Source organism: Nannobrachium achirus, assembly GCF_963921795.1.
Source record: "Nannobrachium achirus genome assembly, chromosome: 15".
In the NCBI taxonomy this organism is placed as follows: domain Eukaryota; kingdom Metazoa; phylum Chordata; class Actinopteri; order Myctophiformes; family Myctophidae; genus Nannobrachium; species Nannobrachium achirus.
Window position 1 is genome coordinate 37,238,973 of NC_137822.1, and position 20,344 is coordinate 37,259,316.

A 20,344-nucleotide genomic window follows, 5' to 3' on the forward strand; every position below is an offset into this window, starting at 1 on the left:
AATAAAAAATAAAAATAATAATACAATAAATACATATGCAGTTTCTCTCTGTATTTTACTACAATTATGTGTATATTGATATATCTTTGATGGCTGTGTAGATTCAGTTTACTACCAGACTAACCTAAGTAAAAATAGCAATCCTTTTGAAAATGCAAACTATCATTAAAGCTGCAAGCAGCGATGACCGGGCCCTCGCAGCTCTACCCACGTCACAAGGTGCAGCAGCCAATCAGAAGAGGGGGCGGGGCTAAGTTACACCAACCAATTAAGGACAAGGAAACAAGTCAAATGACACCAACCACAAGTGTGTACGACAAACAGTTGAAAATTTAAGGTAATATTTATTATCGGCCAATCAGAAGAGGGGGCGGGGCTAAGTTAAACCAATTTAGGTGAAGGACTCTGAAAAATGTCAAATGAAACCACCCACAATTCTCTACGACAAACGGCTGATGAGTTACAGCCCAAATAAAGTTTTGGCCAATCAGAAGAGGGGGAGGGGCTAAGTTAAACCAATTTAGGTGAAGGACTCAAACATGTCAAATGACACCACCCACAATTCTGTAAGACAAACGGTTGATGAGTTACAGCCCAAATAAAGTTTCGGCCAATCAGAAGAGGGGGTGGGACTAAGTTAAACCAATTAAACTGAAGGACTCTGAAACAAGTAAAATGACACCACCCACAAGTCTGTACGACAAACGGTTGACAAGATAAAGCCAAATAAAGTTTTGGCCAATCAGAAGAGGGGTGGGGCTAAGTTAAAGCAATTAAGCTGGGGGACTCTGAAACAAGTCAAATGACACCACCCACAAGTCTGTACGACAAACGGTTGATGAGATAAAGCCCAATAAGGTTTCGGCCAATCAGAAGAGGGGCGGGTCTAAGTTAAACCAATTAGGCTGAAGGACTCTGGTTTCGACCAATCAGAAGAGGGGGCGGGGCTAAGTTAAACCAATTAAGCTGAAGGACTCTGAAACAAGTCAAATGTCACCACGCACAAGTCATTAGGACAAACAGTTGAAGAGATAAAGCCAAATAATGTTTCGGACAATCGAAAGAGGGGGTGGGACTAAGTTAAACCAGTTAGCCTGAAGGACTCTGAAACAAGTCAAATGACACCACCCACAAGTTTGTACGACAAACGGTTGACGAGATAAAGCCAAATAAAGTCATGGCCAATCAGAAGAGGGGCGGGGCTAAGTTAAACCAATTAAGCTGAGGAACTCTAAAACAAGTCAAATGACACCACGCACAAGTCATTAGGACAAACAGTTGAAGAGATAACGCCAAATAATGTTTCAGCCAATCAGAAGAGGGGGCGGGGCTAAGTTAAACCAGTTAGCCTGAAGGACTCTGAAACAAGTCAAATGACACCACCCACAAGTCTGTATGACAAACAGTTGACGACATAAAGCCAAATAAAGTTCCGGCCAATCAGATGAAGGGGTGGGGTTAAGTTAAACCAATTAAGGTGAAGGACTCTTAATCAAGTCAAATGACACCACCCACAAGTCTGTATGACAAATGGTTGATGAGTTAAAGCCAAAAAAAAGAACAATCAAGTATCGACCAATCAGAAGAGGAGGCACTTCCTGTTTGGCAAAGGAAGTTTGATGCACGGTCACGCCTTTTTACAAAAACTCACGATTTTAATAGCTTATTGTCGTTAAGGTGTCTTGTGTATGCCGAGTGAATTTGAAGTTGATCCGATGAACCCCCTAAGAGTAGTTTGTTAAAGTGTGACATGTGAAAATGGCCAAAAATACGCCAAGACCCCACAAAGAAGTCAAAATGGTTGACTTCCTGTTTTTGTAAGTCCGGACATGATACAGGTGTGTACCGATTTTCGTACATGTAGGTGAAACCGTATTGTGGGGCTGCACTGTTGAAATTTTGAAGGGGGCGCTGTTGAGCCATTAGGCCACGCCCCTTTTTTGTGAATTTTAAAATACGAAATGTTTCGCCACTTTTGATGTGCGCGCAAAGTTGCACAACTTTTGGAGTACGCTTTACGCCTCAAAACCGCGATTAATTCGGCGGAAGAAGAAGAAGAAACTTTGCAATTACAATAGGGTCCTCACACTACTGTGAGTGTGTAGTGTTCGGGCCCTAATAAACACGTTGAGGCCACAGTTTCTATAAAAAGCCCTCACTCAGGACTGCTGAGTTTATTAATCAAGACCGTAATTATTTGATTAATAAGTTAGTTAGTTAGTTTCTGTACATTTTGGATCATGTGTTTATGTTTGCGCATGGTTTACGTGGCTTAGAAATGGCTTAGAGTGCTGTCGCCTCACAGCTTCAAGGTCCTGGGTTCGATTCCTGCTGGGGGACACTGGGGGCGTGTTTCCTCCTCCGCGTCATCAGTTCCCATACCCTAGGTGGGGATGGCAAAAGGGTCTGCCTAAAATAGATAATGTAATTCATGATAACTAGATGCCAGGTCTTTGACACACTCGTGGGAAACACATTATTTTGATATGAAAGGATTGCTCAACCTTGTCTCTACTACTGCCCCTGTCCACCCAGATAGATGTTTTGATAGATTACGTAATGGCATAAGGTGGCACAGAGGGGATGGAATATTACTGAAGTGTGCTGTGGAAGATTACGTAGTGGCATAAGATGGCACAGGGGATGGCATAGCACTGTGCATAAAATGTAGCAACTGGACAAAGGATTTGGGAAAGTGGGAGTTAGACAGAGGAGGACAGTCATGAGGGCTTCTCTAGACACACACCTGTTTTCATACCTGTACTTGACCTTGATATTGCTCTCTTCATTCTCTGCTTTGTCTTCCTCAAATTCCTCTTCTTGTGAGTTACAGGCACCGTTTAATCCCAACAGAATGTACAAGGCTGGGGACTTTGTTCTGGGTGGCTTGTTTTATGTCCACCTGTACCCTGTCTTCCCTGAGCTGTCTTTCACCTCCAAGCAACAGGACCCTGCATGCTATGAGTGAGTATCACAAATACAACAAAAAGTAAGAGAACAGAAAAACTCGATTTATTGTACCATATCATTGCCATTGGTTGATGTTGTATATTTCTACAAAGATAAATATGCTTGCTAATGTGTCAATTTGTTAGTTTTTACATGGAAGGGTTTAGGCTGGCCCAGACCATGGCCTTTGCCATCAATGAGATCAACAGAGACCCCAGCCTGCTAACCAATGTGACTCTGGGATATAATCTGTATGATACATGTCTCTCGGTGGGAGTTACGTTCCGTGCAGCATTGTCAATGATCAGTGGGAGAGAGAGGCAGTTTCAATTGGATGAGAGCTGTATCGGGTCCCCTCCGGTGCTCGGAATTGTGGGTACTGATGTCTCAAAAAGTTCCATAGCTATCGCTAGAATATTAGGTTTGTACAGAGTGCCCCTGGTAAGTTTCCTACTTAAATGTCCCTTTAATATCACCAATTATACATAAGCTTAATTTGTTTGATTTTTTTTGTTAACTAAATAAAGTTTAAGTAGAAATGTATTGCAGGCCGAGCATGTGAGCAGAGGGAGAAGATTTTGAAGAGAGAGAGAGAGAGAGAGAGAGAGAGAGAGAGAGAGAGAGAGAGAGAGAGAGAGAGGTAGGGTGGGTGGGCGGATGGGTGGGTGATTGAGCTACCATGTGAATATAGGATTAGGGGAGAACAGGGTAAGATGAACCTCTGGGTAAGATGAACCACTCCCTTTATCTCTAAAACTATACACATGAGTTGTCATTTGACCTTAAAATAACACAACCATCATTTCCACCTGGCTTTGGAGTTGACAGACACATGGGCAAAGTTGCAAACATACTTCTACACAAAAAAAAGTTTTTTTTTGCTGGTCGAAGTATTTTTCTTTTACTTTTATCGTATAATCATTTTTATGTCAAAGCAAATGTACCCAGGTCTAAACTTATATATCATGCATGTTGGTGATATTCCAATGTATAAATCTATGTGAATCATTTAGCTAAATATCAGCCTGAAGCATTAAGCTAGACAGGTTTTGTCAAAATGGTGGCCATGGGGCAAGATGAACCAAATGCCTTGGGGTAAATTGAACTATGTGAATCACCATTCATATTTTTTATTAGGTCTTTGCTACTCAAATTATGCTGAATGATCTTTCATTTTGGTGAATACACTCATTTAAGATAAGTTTTCAATATTATATTAATAACTGCAAATATTAAAAGGTTCTGAATAACACATTTGATTTAATTGGTTTTAATAGTTTAAATAACCGTAAGAAAATAAATAAGACTATTTGAAATAGGGAAATGTGTTATTAAAATATTTCAAGTTTAAATTGTTAAAGTTAAGAATATCATGTGGTTCAACTTACCCCTTGACTTGGATCAACTTACCCCTAACCTGGGGCAAGTTGAGCCACATGACCACTTTTTTTACTAAGTCATATTTTTATGGCCCTTTGTCATAGATGCTAACTCATAATTTCAAATGATAGAAGACATCCTGAAATATGTCTAGATGTTTTGATTTTACTGCCATCTCACTTTTTTTTTAACTTCCAGGGCAACTTAAGAAAACACGATTCATCTAACCCTGTTCTACCCCTATGTATTATTGCCCATCTAAAGCCAATGTCCACATCTGTTAATAATAATATTATTATGTATAAAATGTAAAATGTACCTATAGTTAAAATGTTCTGTGAAAACTGTCCAATGTCTCCATGGTGGATTCGGGAAGAATCCACCACGAAATGTGTACAACTTGCAAATATGTGTACTTTTCCCACCACTGTCCACAAGTGAATTTGGCAGAACTCCAACATCATGAGAGAACTCTCATCAAGAGTTGGGTTGGTGCAGCTTTGTTGTCTATCATGATGTTGCTTTGGCGAGTAACAAATGATATGATACATTAACATGTTTACTGTGGTCAGAATATTACTACTTTTAATAAATATGATCACTTTTAAAAGTTCTTTACACACAAGGCAACAGCTATTGACATGGGGCAAGTTAATTTGAACAGTGAGGAAAATAACTAAGTAGGCTACATATATTCAAGTATTTTTTTTAAATTTAATGGATTTGGCTATTTCCAATTTTTCAATAGCTTTACATCTACTCCACTACATCTCAGAGGCAACTAGAAGCAGTGCTCTTCCGAGCACAGGTCTCCACCAGGCCGTGCGTCCTGGTGGTGCTACTGTATAATAGGCCAATGTAAAAAGGGTGGCATATGTTCTTCACCTTAGATCTTTCATGGCAATCGGACGCTGCATGCATGATTTCAAGCATTGTGTTCCAAATGTGTTTTGCTAAAGTCTACCTGCTGGTGGCACTATAACAGGACAATGTTAAAAAGGTAGCATTTGTTCCTTGACCTAGTGGTAATATGTGTGGCAAATGTCACGGTAATCGCAAGCTGCGTTGATGATTTGCATGAATGCATAGATCACAATCAGAATCATCTTTATTGTCACATCATAGGTCTACAGGTGTAAAACAGTTTGGTGAAATTTGTTTTTTGCAGCTAGCTCCATAGTTTTTGATTGTATCCAGAAAAGAAAGGAGTGAACTGCTGTGTCCACAGCCTGGGGGGAAATCCTCGCTCTTTCGAACGACCGCCAGTTCGACAAAGGAGCGTCGGGAGGGTTAGTGACTCACCCCACGGAGGTTAGGTTTAGGGTAAGGGTTAGAGTTGGGTGTCGAACAGATGACATGTAGTAACAGCAAAGCGCTGCCCAGACTGGGAGAGGGAGAGGTTGAAAATGTCCACAAGAACTAGTGCAGTCTTCAATGCACATGGTGATTAAAGGTTAGGGTAGAGAGTTTGTGCTTAAAGAGCATGTCTGAAATGGGATACCAAAATATGACAAAGGCGGCCACTGCTTGTTTGAAGCTGAATACAAAGACCTTTTTTTCTTTCCTCTATCTCCCCCTCGGCTTAAAAATGCTATGCTTGCAAAAATATTTGTCCAAAGAAAAAGTGGGATTAATTACAGCGAAGATATGTTTGTGCCCTTTTTCAGGTCAGCTACTATGCCATGTGCTCATGTCTGAGTGACAAGGATCAGTTCCCATCCTTCTTTAGAACAATCCCAAGTAATGTCTTCCATGTACGTTTCTACAGACTACAGATCTGATGTTGATATCAAGTTGTTCATATTCCACAATTTGACAAAAACTTTTGCTAATGAGTGTAATTGCTATATTGCATGCCGCCTAGGCCTGGGGCGGTATCGACATTTTGTTATCGCGGTTATCGTCCTCCCATTTACCGACGGTATTGCGGTAATTACCGCACCCCCGATCTATTAATTAAGGTTCGGCGATAAGCCAAAATAGTCCTATCATTTGCCCAAAATTCACCGCTCCACAGTCCTATAAGCCCGAGTTATACTTCCCCGTACAGCACAGCACAGCGGCTCTGGCTTTGAAAGTAGCAGATCTACAAGCTTACAACGAGTCGCGTCCACGACGCGTTCTGAGCTTGTAGATCTGTGCAGTGTCGGGTTTCTATAGTAACGCACTGTGGCTTCTCAGACACTACATGCTGTGTGTGAACAATCAAACGATGAGACGGGTAGATCGTGTGATTCTGTAAACTCACGTCGCAATTCACATTGATTGAGTGGTGATATAACAAGTAGGCAGGTTTAGTTACCAGACTTGACAGAAAAGGTTGTAAGAACAACGACGGAGCCCGCGCGCTGCTGCAATTGCAGTCAAAAGTAGTAAGTGACAATCCCTAGCGTCTAACCAGCAGCCCAGCATTAGTTTCGTTTTCGGTTTTAGTCCTCGCACTCCGCCCGTATGAATGAAAAAGAAACTGCCACAAGGAATGTATAAACATACTTGTCATGTGGATTATGGAGAAAGTTTAACGCTGCTGCTAGGCTACGAGGCTACTGCTCCAGCCTCCAGTAAGGATTTGTCTCCGACGCGATTTGGAAGCGCACTCTTCCTTTGACGGCCAGAGCTTCCAAACATGTGGTACGTAGCCCAGAACAGAGCGGCATGGAGCGCTTGCGGTCCTGGCTTCTCCCCCGTTTTAAAACTCGCTCGTTCTCAGAAAAAAATAGCCTCTTTTTTGTCTTTTTTGACCGCGGTAAGGACCCTGACACTGCGGTAGGCCACGGTATACCGCGGTACGGCGGTACAGCGGTTACCGTACCCAACCCTAATGCCGCCTCTCATTTGCTTGTGTGTCAATAACTGCTGGAGCTGAAACCTTAGATTAGACCTTTTCATTGTGAAATCTGAGTAGGAGACTCATAGATTTGCCACTTTGTGAATAATAACCTAAGCAATGTAATTATCCCTCTATTCTGTATGCAATCAGGTGCAAGCTATAATCCAGATTATGAAGCGGTTTGACTGGACTTGGGTAGGATTTCTTTTAACTGATTCTGACTATGGCCGCGATGCTGCCCGAATCTTCCAATCTGAGCTGGCCCAGTCTGGTCTGGGTTGTCTGGCTTACTTGGAGTTTCTGCCCTGGGACAGTGACCCAGCTGAACTTCAGAGGATTGTCACTGTGATGCAGACATCCACAGCTCGTGTGGTCATTTTATTTGCATATGGGATCTATTTGATTAATCTGATGGAGGAGGTTGGAGTTGATATGATATTTGATTTGCTATTTTACCATATCTCTGCTGTCGGGCCAAAACCAGCTCCAAAGTGTTCATTTTCCAGAAAATGAGAAAACATCCAGCTCAAGTTGAGTTGAGTTGGCTTTGTGTTTTTTACAATTTTCCTTTGGTTCAATATCTTTTAACCAACACACATACGTTTTTTGCATAAAGCACTGAGTTAAGCTGGTTGCACATGCACTGCTGCGTTTTTCGGGCCGAATATCGGGGTGAATTTCGGAGCGTGTGAATAAAAAAATGCCGCCCGTTTCACGCACCACTCGGTCCCTTGCTCTCTCTATCTCTCTCTCTCCTTGCCCTGAAAAACACATTTCGCAACGAAAAACGCAGCAGTGTGCAACCACCTTTAGTTTTGGCCCGACAGCAACGATATGTTAATTTAAACATTCATAATAAAGTGAGTAATATCAAATGCATCCCTAACATATTAGTTACTAAATCAACAGGTGGTGAAGAAAGATGTCAGAGGACTGCAATGGATAAGCGGTGCAGATTGGACAATAGAATTTTATATTTTGTATCCTCACTTCTTGCCGTACATTGGAAGCATGTTATCTGTTACCATCCATCGTGGAGAGATACCAGGTCTGAAGAACTTCTTGTTAAAAACACATCCTGACAGCGATCCTGACAACATCCATGAATATACCTTAGTGAGTCCTGTTTTTAAATAATATTTATGCTGCAATTTCTAGGTGTTGAGTTATTTAATTGGTGCTTCTTCATGGTCGTCATGTTTAGTGCAGCGGCTAACAGCAGTATTTTGGGAGAATCGTTCACTTGGTGATACAAGCCTGAAAATTGTTACACATCATCTTTGGAGGCCACTCTTCGATTTAAGAAACCGGGCCACTTAAAAATCAAAGAAGAAATGCAAGATGTCCGTCCGAAAACATGTCTTTTCCTTTATAACTCCAAATGCATTGATTTTAAGACCCATAAATGTATTAAAGTTGAATATGATGTTGGGAATTGCGGATATTTTGGTACCAAGTATGTGTCTGCATCTATTACAGTTCTTGAGATGCAGCATATAGGTACTTTTACAGACTCAGGTGTATCACCTATTATGCTGTATCTCAAGAACTGAAATAGATAGACATGTACTTGGTACCAAAATATCCACAATGACCAACTATATTTATTTTAATACATTTATGGGTCTTAAAATCAATGCATTTGGAGTTATAAAGGAAAAAACGCGTTTTCGGACGGACATCTTGGATTTCGGGGGCTGCCATCTTTGATTTTCAAGTGGCCCGTTTTTCTTAACTCAAAGAGTGGCCTCCAAAAATTATGTGTACCAATTTTCAGGCTTGTATCACAAAGTGAACGATTGCTCTTATTATCTGCTGTACTATTTCTTCAGGTGAGGCAGTTTTGGGAGCACACATTTCAGTGTAAATTTGCACCCCTTCCGTCAGAGTGGGTGGAGGCTGGTGGAAGGGTGTGTACTGGACAAGAGGACCTAGGAACATCAGGCACTAGGCTTTTTGATGTGTCTGACCTCAGGGTGGAATATAATGTGTACAAGGCTGTCTATGCTCTGGCCCATGCCCTTCATGACATGTTGCAATGTGTGCCAGGAAGAGGGCCTTTCACTGGGCACAGCTGTGCCACTTTGCAGACCGTACAGCCATGGCAGGTATAATATTAATTCACATTTTACATGTGAATACTTCAAATTCGATTCAAATGTATAACAATAATGAGGTATGTACGTACGTAGGAAAAAATAAATAATATATTTTAAGGCTGGGCGATATTAGGAAAACCTTCGATATTCGATAATGCTGTTGAATACCTTGATATCGATATTACTCACGATATTAGTGAAAACAATTGCATTATATAGTTTTTAATGTTTTCTGCTTTAGGTCCACTGCCTGCCTCACCCAGATAATGAATAGCAGTACACATAGCATATAGACATTAAAAGGCCATATTTCCATATTCCAACAATGATTTTATTTAACCACACCTGGTCACAGACTACTTTTTTGCATGTGCTTCGTGCATGCATATATAGTGTGTCTGTTAATTAATTTAACACACACACCAATACCTAATTTCAAGCCATCTTCGTCAATGTATTCCTTGCATGTTGATACCTCGATGAAGGTACATTTCCGATATATTGCCCAGCCTATGTATGTATGTATGTATGTATGTATGTATGTATGTATGTATGTATGCTATATATGTTATTGCTCATCACTATTTCTTAGCTTTTATACTACCTGGAAAAGATCAACTTCACCACATCATTTGGTGATCATGTATCATTTGATGAGAATGGTGATTCTATACAAATCTATGATATCATGAACTGGGTGTCGCTCCCTGATGGAAGCACAAAGGTTCACAATGTAGGTGTGGTCAAGGAAACTGCTTCTGGAGGTGAAAAACTCATCCTGGATGAAGACAGAATAATCTGGAACCATGAATCCACAAAGGTGACTTTTGCTTTCTAAAAAAATAATAATAATGTGAATGTAATTTAGTTTAGACTGGAATTGATAATTTTCTCCAGGGACTTGCAAAAGGGCCTTTTGGTGAAAATACTGAAAATAGTAGACCTCCAAGCTTACAATGCGTCGCGCTGCAACACTTTGTGAGCTTGGAGGTCGGCTATTTTCGCTGCTTGATTTCTACTAGGGATGGGTATCGTTCACCTCTGAATTGATACGATACCTTTTTCGATACCTGGGAATCGATACGATACCTGTTTCGATACTGTTTTCGATACTTTTTTATTTATTATTATTATTATTACTAGAAGTTCGGGCGGCCCAGCGTCTAGTCGGCGACCTGGCCAACTCGGAACAATGTAAATAGGGAATGAATGCCCCGCCCTTTAATGCAAACCCCATTATACCTGTTTTCATAGGACCCGTTTTGACCATTTGTCTGCCTGTGTCCATTTATGCCCATATATGGAGATATCTGTATCTGTCTGTCTGTCGGTGTCCATTTTATGTCCATATATGGAGATCACTGCAGTTATAGTTCTGGGTCCATTTTATGCCCATATATGCCCATATATGGAGATATCTGTCTATCTGCGTCCATTTTATGCCCATATATGGAGATCTCTGTATCTGTCTGTCTGTGTCCCTTTTATGCCCGTATATGGAGATCTTTGTGATTCTGCATCCATTGTATGCCCATATATGCCATATATGGAGATATCTGTTTATCTGCGTCCATTTTATGCCCATATATGAGATTTCTGTCGCTTTTTCAAACAGATGGTCAAAACGGGTCCTATGACAACAGGTATAATGGGGTTTGCATTAAAGGGGGAGGCACAGACAGATACAGAGATCTCCATAATGGGAATAAAGGGACACAGACAAACAGATGGAGGAGGAGACAAACTTAATGCAAACCCCATTATACCTGTTGTCATAGGACCCGTTTTGACCATCTGTTTGCCTGTGTCCATTTATGCCCATATATGGAGATATCTGTATCTGTCTGTCTGCGTCCACTTTATGCCCATATATGGAGATCTTTGACCATCTGTTTGCCTGTGTCCATTTATGCTCATATATGGAGATATCTGTATTTGTCTGTCTGCATCCATTTTATGCCCATAAATGGAGATCTATGCAGACACAGTGCCAGTTCCGGAAAATCCTGATGTCAGACATCAGAATCCGAACCTTTCGTGCTGGTTCCAGAAAATCGTGTATCGGGTCGGGTCGGGTCGAGGCCGAGCACTGCACTACCTGCTGCGGTGGGGAATGCACGTGCCGAATTTGAAATAGGGAATGAATGCCCCACCCTTTAATGCAAACCCCATGAATGCCCCACCCTTTAATGCAAACCCCAATATACCTGTTGTCATAGGACCCGTTTTGACCATCTGTTTTTTGTCCACTTATGCCCATATATGAAGATCTCTGCACACACAGTACCGGTTGCAGAAAACTCTGATGTCAGACTTTATGCCCATATCTGGAGAACGCGCGTGCCGGTGGGAAGAAGGGTTCTCGAGATACGCGGATTACATACATACATAAACATTCACAGAGATTTTGTGTTGACTCATGTGGCGTACGTGATGTCAGAGCCTTTTATGAAGTGATGTCACAATGACTCAGCGCTTGCGCCGATTTCCTCCGGAACAGCATGATGTCAACAATCAGCTCCGCATAAGGAGATTCCGAACGTTTCGCGCCGGTTTCGGAAAACCGCGAGTCGGGTCGGGTCGAGGCCCGGCACTGCACTCCGCGCTGCGGCGGGGAACGCGCGTGCCGAATCTGAAGCCGGTGGGACGAACGGTTCTCGAGATACGCGGATTACAAACAAACAAACAGACAGAGACTTCTCGCATTTATAGATAGATTACCCTTATTAACTTTTTTCTGTAGGCTATTTTACACACCACAATAGGTTATTAACCCTTTCCAAGCCACGGGGAGCCCCTTAATATTAAAACCGGAATATACCGGACATCTGAGCAAGGAGTCTCATATCAGCCGCGCCGTCTTTTACCGTACTGGGTCATTAAAAACGAAATAAATGATTTTTATCCGAAAATCGGAGATCGTCTAACCTTCCCTAGTCACCACTCGTGCATCGATAGCGCATGGCTCGTCTGATATGAAGCAGAAGTGACGTCAGGTCCATTCCTTCTCAGAGGCTCCTTGGCAGCCACCCATTTACTGTTTATACACGAGTGCTACTACAGCAGGAGTGCTGCGGGCTATGCGAGCGAAACTGTTCATATCTACTCTTGGGTCACACGTGGATTATTTGAGCCGACATTTACGTGAACGGATCACGCACGCGAAACACACAGGAACATGATGCGTCGGCCGAATTCCCCACTCTAACGGTCGGACTACACCAAAAAATGTGCACATACGCGCGTACTGTCCGTGAAGAGGCTCGCGTATGCGTAAACGCTCCAGGCTACACCAAGGAGGCAGTATATGTGAGGAAGACCAGATAGTCTATGTACAAAACGCATAGGCGTGCTTAAAAAATTGAACCGATCCTATTTTTAGGGAATGCGTATCCGTGGTTCGCGCTATCCGTACGCCTGGTGTAGCCGGCTGAATTGATATACATTGCATCTATCCAAAACGCGCATACGCATGCGTGCCCCGCATACGCACGCATACGCACTCACACGCGCGAAACGGCTTGGTGTAGTCCGACCGTGAGCCAATGCAGATTGAGAATTTCATTGGGAACTGTGGTGAGAATACAACGGGGGATCGCGGTATGGTAATGGGGGATGAAGACCACGTGATATAGCGCTGGATGTCTGGTAAAATGAATGCGGTTCAGATCATAATATAATAATAGAAATGTCACGGCTAATCTACCAACAACCATTCTATTTCGGCTGGCGAAGTGTTAAGGCCGCCTAAGACAGACATTTTCATGTCAAGTAGTAGGCTTACTGTAGTTGATTGATGGGACTACTATTACTGTTACTATGTCTGCTATTTTATATACAAGTGTTTGTCTGCATAGAACACATTCTTTATACAGCTATTCTATGGCTATACTGTTGATGGTTTATTATTTTGACTATTATTGTTATTATTATTATCATCATCATCATCATCTTACCTTATCTTAGTTTTTCTTATTATTATTATCACGTCGATCACAACATTGCATTTTGCTTCTTGTCCCCGAGTAGTGACAATAAAACTTTGCTTCTCTTTTTTCTTAAACCTCACATCAACAATTTGCGTTGCTGAATGCAACTCCATTGAACGCGAATGCGCGTTCGCGTCTACTGCATACATGAACGTGCAGCATGGAGTTACACAGAGGCAGGGTGTCTGCCCTGCACTGGTGAAACAAACACAAACATCCGTAAAAAGTTTGTTTCAACCGATCAATTACTTTTTCTAGACGGTCAGAACATGTACCGCCATATATACCAGTAAGACTCCCTAATCGGGAGATAAGCGACCGCCAGGTCGCAGCGTGATTTTAGGGCAAAATGTGTAGGAGCAGTGTCCAAAAATGCTACACATCTCTCCCGGGACTTTTTATACGATACAGAAAAAGGCTTTCACTTCTTCAACACGGAAAGGGTGAAAGCCAGACAGAGCAGCGAGCGGAGAGGGGGAGAGGCTATGGGGATGGATAGTAGCTCTGGTCCATAGCGTTAGCGTGGGGACTGGGGAGAGGTGACGATCGATGCTCACACAGTGTATCATAGACGTTGGATCATCGGATGTTTTCAGTTGTGGGCCATTTTCACAGTAACGCAACTACGCAAGTTTACTAAAGCAATTCAATGTTGTTACGGATGCGACCGGCCACGGGTACGTTCAAGAGTATCGAAACGAGGTACCGTTTGTTTTTACGTGAACCGATACTCGATAGTACCGACGTCATGCATTCGATACCAATAAAAGTACCGACTTCGGTACCCAACCCTAATTTCTACACAGAGAGGACAAATCTTTCAACATAATGCTGCATTCAAGTTCAGGAGAGTTTGAAGCAGGGGCTCAAGCCCCCTTTGATGTCTATGTGTGCATGTGCCTGATTTTCTCCATAGCCACCTCGGTCAGTGTGCAGTGAGAGCTGTTCCCCTGGAACTCGTCTGGCCAGAAGAAAAGGAGAACCTGTCTGCTGCTTTGACTGCATTGCTTGTTCTGAGGGAGAGATCAGCAATGAGACTGGTACTGTCTAAATCATGTATCCATGTATACAGTCCGTTAGGGTGACAATGCACTTGTCTATCCCTTTAATATTTCCCTCCTGCCCTCTTTATTAGACTCTACAAAGTGCACCAGTTGTCCAGAGGACTTCTGGTCCAATCCCCAGCGTGACAACTGTGTCCATAAGAGCGTGGAGTTCCTCTCCTTCCAAGAGGCCCTGGGTATCTCCTTGACAACCATCTCAGTGATAGGTGCACTTATCTGTGCCATTGCCCTGGGAATCTTCATCTATAATCGAAACACACCCATGGTACGCGCCAACAACTCAGAACTCAGCTTCCAAACGTTGCTGTCACTCAAACTGTGTTTCTTGTGTTCTCTTCTGTTCATTGGTCGTCCCAGACTCTGGACTTGTCAGTTGAGACACGCAGCGTTTGGAATTAGTTTTGTTCTTTGTATTTCATCCATACTGGTAAAGACTATGGTGGTGTTGGCTGTGTTCAAGGCTTCCAAGCCTGGAGGAGCAGACATTATGAAGTGGTTTGGTGCTGTGCAGCAGAGAGGAACAGTTCTGGTTCTTACTGCCATCCAGGGACTAATCTGCATAGTTTGGCTCGTGTCTGCCTCACCAACTCCTCATAAAAACACTCAATACCACAGTGATAAGATAGTCTATGAGTGTGATGTTGGGTCAACAGTTGGTTTTGGTGTGTTGTTGGGTTATATTGGTTTACTGGCTCTCCTCAGCTTCGTTCTAGCATTCATGGCAAGGAATCTTCCAGACAACTTCAACGAAGCCAAGTTAATCACTTTCAGCATGTTGATTTTCTGTGCCGTGTGGATAGCCTTCATCCCAGCGTATATCAGCTCTCCAGGGAAATATGCAGATGTGGTGGAGATATTTGCTATTTTAGCATCTAGTTTTGGCATTTTGGTGGCACTGTTTGGACCAAAGTGCTATATAATAATTTTGAAACCTGAGAGAAATACAAAGAAGTCCATCATGGGTCGAGGTGCAACCAAGACATAGAAGTGTAAAAATAAGAAATTTATATAATAATAAAATAAATACATATACAGTTTCTCTCTGTATTTTATTACAATTATGTGTATATTGGTATATCTTCGTTTGCTGTGTAGATTCATTTTATTACTAGACTAAACTAAGTTAAACTAGAAAAGAAAATTCATATGAAATTTGAAGTGTGCCTGCAGCTCGCTAAGTGTAGGCATTAGCATTTTAATATTAGCATTTGTAGCATTAGCAGTAAAACAATTTAACATTAGCATTAGCATTTTTAGCATTAGCAGAAGTAGCGGTTAGCATTAACAGTTAGCCGTTAGGTCTGTCGGACCACCCATGTTTTGAGAACAGTAACATGTTGGGAACTGGAGTCATGGATGTTTAAAGCCCAGCCAATAGGAAGAAAGAGGGGGCAGGGCTTATCATTACTTCTCCCTATTGACCATCTAAGTACTAACGCCAAGTTTCGAGACGGTACCATGCTGCAAACTGGAGTTATAGCTGTTTAAAGCTCAGACAATAGGAAGACGGGGGCGGGGCTTAAGAGGGGTGGGGCTTAGTTAAACCAATTAAGGTGAAGAACTCTGAAACGAGTTGACAAACGGTTGATGAGTTATAGCCAAATACAGTTTTGGCTAATCAGAAGAGGGGGTGAGACGAAATTAAACCAATTGAGGTGAAGGTCTCTGAAACGAGTCAAATGACACCACCCACAAGTTTGTACGACAAACGGTTGTTGAGTTATAGTCAAATAAAGTTTCGGCCAATCAGAAGAAGGGGCGGGGCTGAGTTGAACCAATTAAGGTGAAGAACTCTGAAACAAGTCAAATGACACCACCCACAAGTTTATACGACAAACGGTTGATGAGTTAGAGCCAAATAAAGTTTCGGACAATCAGAAGAGGGGACGGAGGAAGTTAAACCAATTAAGGTGAAGAACTCTGAAACAAGTCAAATGACACCACCCACAAGTTTGTACGACAAACTCGGCCAATCAGAAGAGGGGGCGGAGCTAAGTTAAACCAATTAAGGTGAAGAACTGAAACAAGTCAAATGACACCACCCACAAGTTTGTACGACAAACGGTTGATAGCCAAATAAAGTTTCGGCCAATAGGAGGGGGCGGGGCTTAAGTAATACGTTCCTATTGGCCGTTTAAGTCCAGACACCAAGTTTCAAGAGGGTACCATGCTGTGAACTGGAGTTATTGCTGTTTATAGCCAATAGGAATACAGAGGGGGGGGGCTTAATCAATTACAGCTCGTCCCTATTGGCCGGAAAAAGTCCCAAGGCGTGTGAGCGTTTTAAAGTTTAAATCATGTTGTCAGGCAAAAGTATGCTAGAGTTATGTGGCGCCAAATTTTCAGTTTTTTTTTTTCGAAGTCCCCCATTCAAAGTCAATGGGGTTTTTGGGCGTAGTTTTTTGCGAATTGCGTCGCCATGGTAATGGCGGATCGGAAAGAAAAGTTATAGCAAACTATTCCCGGCAGAGCCGCACGTTTTGATGTATATATTGCGGGGGTGGCGTAAATTGTGCAGCAGTTATTACGTGCCGAAATTTGTGGCGACATTATACATACATTCATACTTATTGTAAGTATGGCGGATTACAACTAGTAAGACACATCAGGGTGACATGCGACCTCAGGGTGACATGTGACCTATGTTATGTGTTAAAAAATCATTGTCTAAACATCCAAAATACTAGGACCGTCATTTTTAGCTTGCAGCCCTTGGACTTTTGGTACTGTATTTTGCTGAGTGGCCCCTGAGCCATCTTGAGTAGCCCTGGATTATTGCATCGCTATAGCAACACTGCAGAGCTCAAGAACCTGATGCTAGACTGGGGGGGAGTGGAGGGCAAACACACACGCACGTGCACACGCATGCACACACACTATTGCTACATATTGACACTTCACAGGACACATACTGTACATATCATTTGGTATTACAGGATTACTATACTGTACGTTTAGTCCTGCCCCTATTTCTGCCTCTGCCAAAATAGGTGTTGTGAAAGATTACGTAGTGGCATAAGGTGGCACAGGGGATGGCATAGCACTGTGTATAAAACGTAGCAACTGGACAAAGGATTTGGGAAAGGGGGGGTTAGACAGAGGAGGACAGTTATGAGGGCTTCTCTAGACACACACCTGCTTTTAGGCCTGGGGCGGTATCGACATTTTGTTACCGCGATTACCGTCTTCCCATTTACCGACGGTACTGCGGTAATTACCGCACCCCCGTATCTATTAATTAAGGTTCGGCGATAAGCCAAAATATTGCAATCATCTTCCCTAAAGTCGCCTCTCCACAGTGGAGAGGCGACACAGCCTGACCGCCCGAGTTATACTTCTCCGTACAGCACAGCGGGTATGGCTTTGAAAGGAGCAGATCTACAAGCTCACAACACATTGCATCCGCGACGCGTTCTGAGCTTTTAGATCTGCACTGTCGGGTTACCATAGTAACGTAGGCTAGCTAGTAGGCTTTTCAGACACAAACAGCTGTGTGAACAAACCAGAAGAGGAAGGGTAGTCAGATCGTGTACAGTGATTCTGTAAACTCACGTCACGTCTCAACTCTCAAATCGCAGTGATTGAGTGCTGCTATATACAGGTTTTAGTTACAAGACTTGACAGAAAAGGTTATAAAATCTCCGACGCGCCGCCGAACGGGCACAACGTGCGACGCGATGGAAAAAGTAAAATAGTTTCATTTTCGGCTTTAGTCCACGCGGCCCGCGCTCCGCCAGTAATCCGTATGAATAAAAAAAGATATGCCACAACACAAGGTATGTATTAACATCCTTGTGTCGAGTGGATTACAAAGAAAGTTTACGCTGCTCTGTACTCCTCTACGCAGGCAGCTGCAGGAGTGACTGTCTGTGTCTGAGTGAGAGTGACGTATGTGGCTTCCAAACTGTGGTACACGGCCCAGAGCAGAGCGGCATGGAGCGCATGCGGTCCTCGCTTCTCCCCTGTTTTAAAACTCGCTTGTTTTCCAATAAAAAATAGACTTTTTTTTTGTCTTTTTTTACCGCGGTAAGCACACTGACACCGCGGTAGACCTCGGTTTACCGCGGTACGGCGGTACGGCGGTTACCGTGTCCAACCCTATTTCATACCTGTACTTGACCTTGATGTTGCTCTCTTCATTCTCTGCTTTGTCTTCCTCACCTTCCTCTTCATGTGAGTTACAGGCACAGTTTAATCTCAACAGAGTTTACAAGGCTGGGGACTTGGTTCTGGGTGGCTTGTTTACTGTACACTCCTTCTCTGTCTTCCCCGAGTTGTCTTTCAACTCCAAACGACTTGACCCCACTTGCTATGGGTGAGTAAAACAAATAGAATGGCAAGCGAGAAAACAAGGGATCGATTGTTCCAGAGGTTATCTGATGTTGCATATGTTCAGTCACATTTTGTTTGTTAGATTTGACGTTGAAATGTTCAGGTACGCCCAGACCATGGCTTTTGCCATTACCGAGATCAACAGAAACCCCAGCCTACTGCCCAATGTGACTCTGGGATATAGTCTCTATGATACCTGTTACTCGCTCGGAGTTGCATTCCGTGCAGCGTTGTCATTGGTCAGTGGCAGAGAGGAGCAGTTTCAATTGGACGGGAGCTGTGTCGGGTCCCCGCCGGTGCTCGGAATCGTGGGTGCCGATTCCTCAACACATTCTATTGCCACCTCTAGTGTTTTAGGTTTGTACAGAGTGCCCCTGGTAAGTTTTCTACTTTTAATCCCATTGTGCCATGACCATTTTTATGTGCTTAAAGAACAACTTTGTTTTTTTTTTACAACAAGGGTTCATATTTTAGATTGTAATTAAAGAATATAAAAGATGTTAAAATGTTTTCATTTACTCCTTTCTATCGTTTTAGAGATTTTAATTATTTAGATTTCAGTGGCTGAGGGCATGCATACAAGTGGCTAAATATTTATTTTTACACAGAATAAGCCCATTCCCAAGATGCACTGCAATCTTTCATGGACAGATATGACTTTTGGGGTTACTGTAAATAGCAATAAAGTAATTGCCGGCTTATTGTGTCTAAAAAGACATATTTAGGCACTTGTACACAATACACATGCCCCCATGCGTACGCATGCCCCATGTTTTAGCATGCTAAATGTGCTAAAACGATAGAATGAAGAAAATGAAAACATTTTAACACTCACTTTTTCTTTTCTCTAATTACAATCTAAAATATGAACCCTTGTTGTCTTTTAATTTAGTTTATTTGGAAATTAACTCATCTAAAATATATACCGTAATCAACAGTGTATAGTGTTATTACAGTTTGAAATATATAGAACATTATGTACATTATGTAGGCAGAGCATGTGAGCGGAGAGGGCTTTTTAATGTGGGGTGCAGCAGGTTTTCAACAGGTCGGAGTGCAGTGCATTTGTGCCCGAGGTTTGAATCTCTGCCTGCACCTCAAAGTAGGAATCCTATGAACCGAAGACAAGCCGGAACAATGTGAGCAGCTTAATGTTTTTTTTCTTAGTTTCTTGTTTTTTTGGTTAGAATTGATTGACAGGAGCCCCTTGAGATGCAATATCTCATTTTAGAAGGGGTCCTATACACATAAGTAAAATATTACACACATATATTTTACATTTTGGAAAAAAAACTAAATAGCCAATTTAACATTGAGGAGAACCCGATGTTTATGAGCCCACTCTTCCTGTATACACACAGAGAATATACCTTTAACTATACATTTCAAACATAGTTTTGCTATCTTCATTTACAGTATCCTTGCTTAAGAAGTGGGCCTTGCAGTGGGCACAGCTGTGCCAGTTTGCAGACAATACAGCCATGATACAGGGCATGATATTAGGTTGTGTGTGTGTGTGTGTGTGTGTGTGTGTGTGTGTGTGTGTGTGTGTGTGTGTGTGTGTGTGTGTGTGTGTGTGTGTGTGTGTGTGTGTGTGTGTGTGCGCGCGCGCGCGTGAGTGCGTGCGTGCGTGCATGTGTGTGAAATTGTATCGTATTTGGAGCAGTGAGCGAAATTTACATAGTGAATGATCTTGAGCAG

At 42.5% G+C, this 20,344-nt stretch overlaps 1 protein-coding gene across 1 annotated transcript in view; it reads left to right on the forward strand.

Moving 5' to 3' along the window:
• Positions 1-18,435: 18,435 nt before the first annotated feature.
• The window catches only part of LOC308299820 (vomeronasal type-2 receptor 1-like), a gene marked incomplete at both ends in the record, with an annotated part of 36,481 nt that continues 34,572 nt past the window's right edge, over positions 18,436-20,344 (forward strand). The window contains 2 exons of the mRNA XM_080743605.1: positions 18,436-18,626; positions 18,726-19,020. Of these exons, the coding sequence (XP_080599731.1) occupies positions 18,436-18,626; positions 18,726-19,020 (486 nt within the window). The remainder of the gene's footprint in view (positions 18,627-18,725; positions 19,021-20,344) is intronic.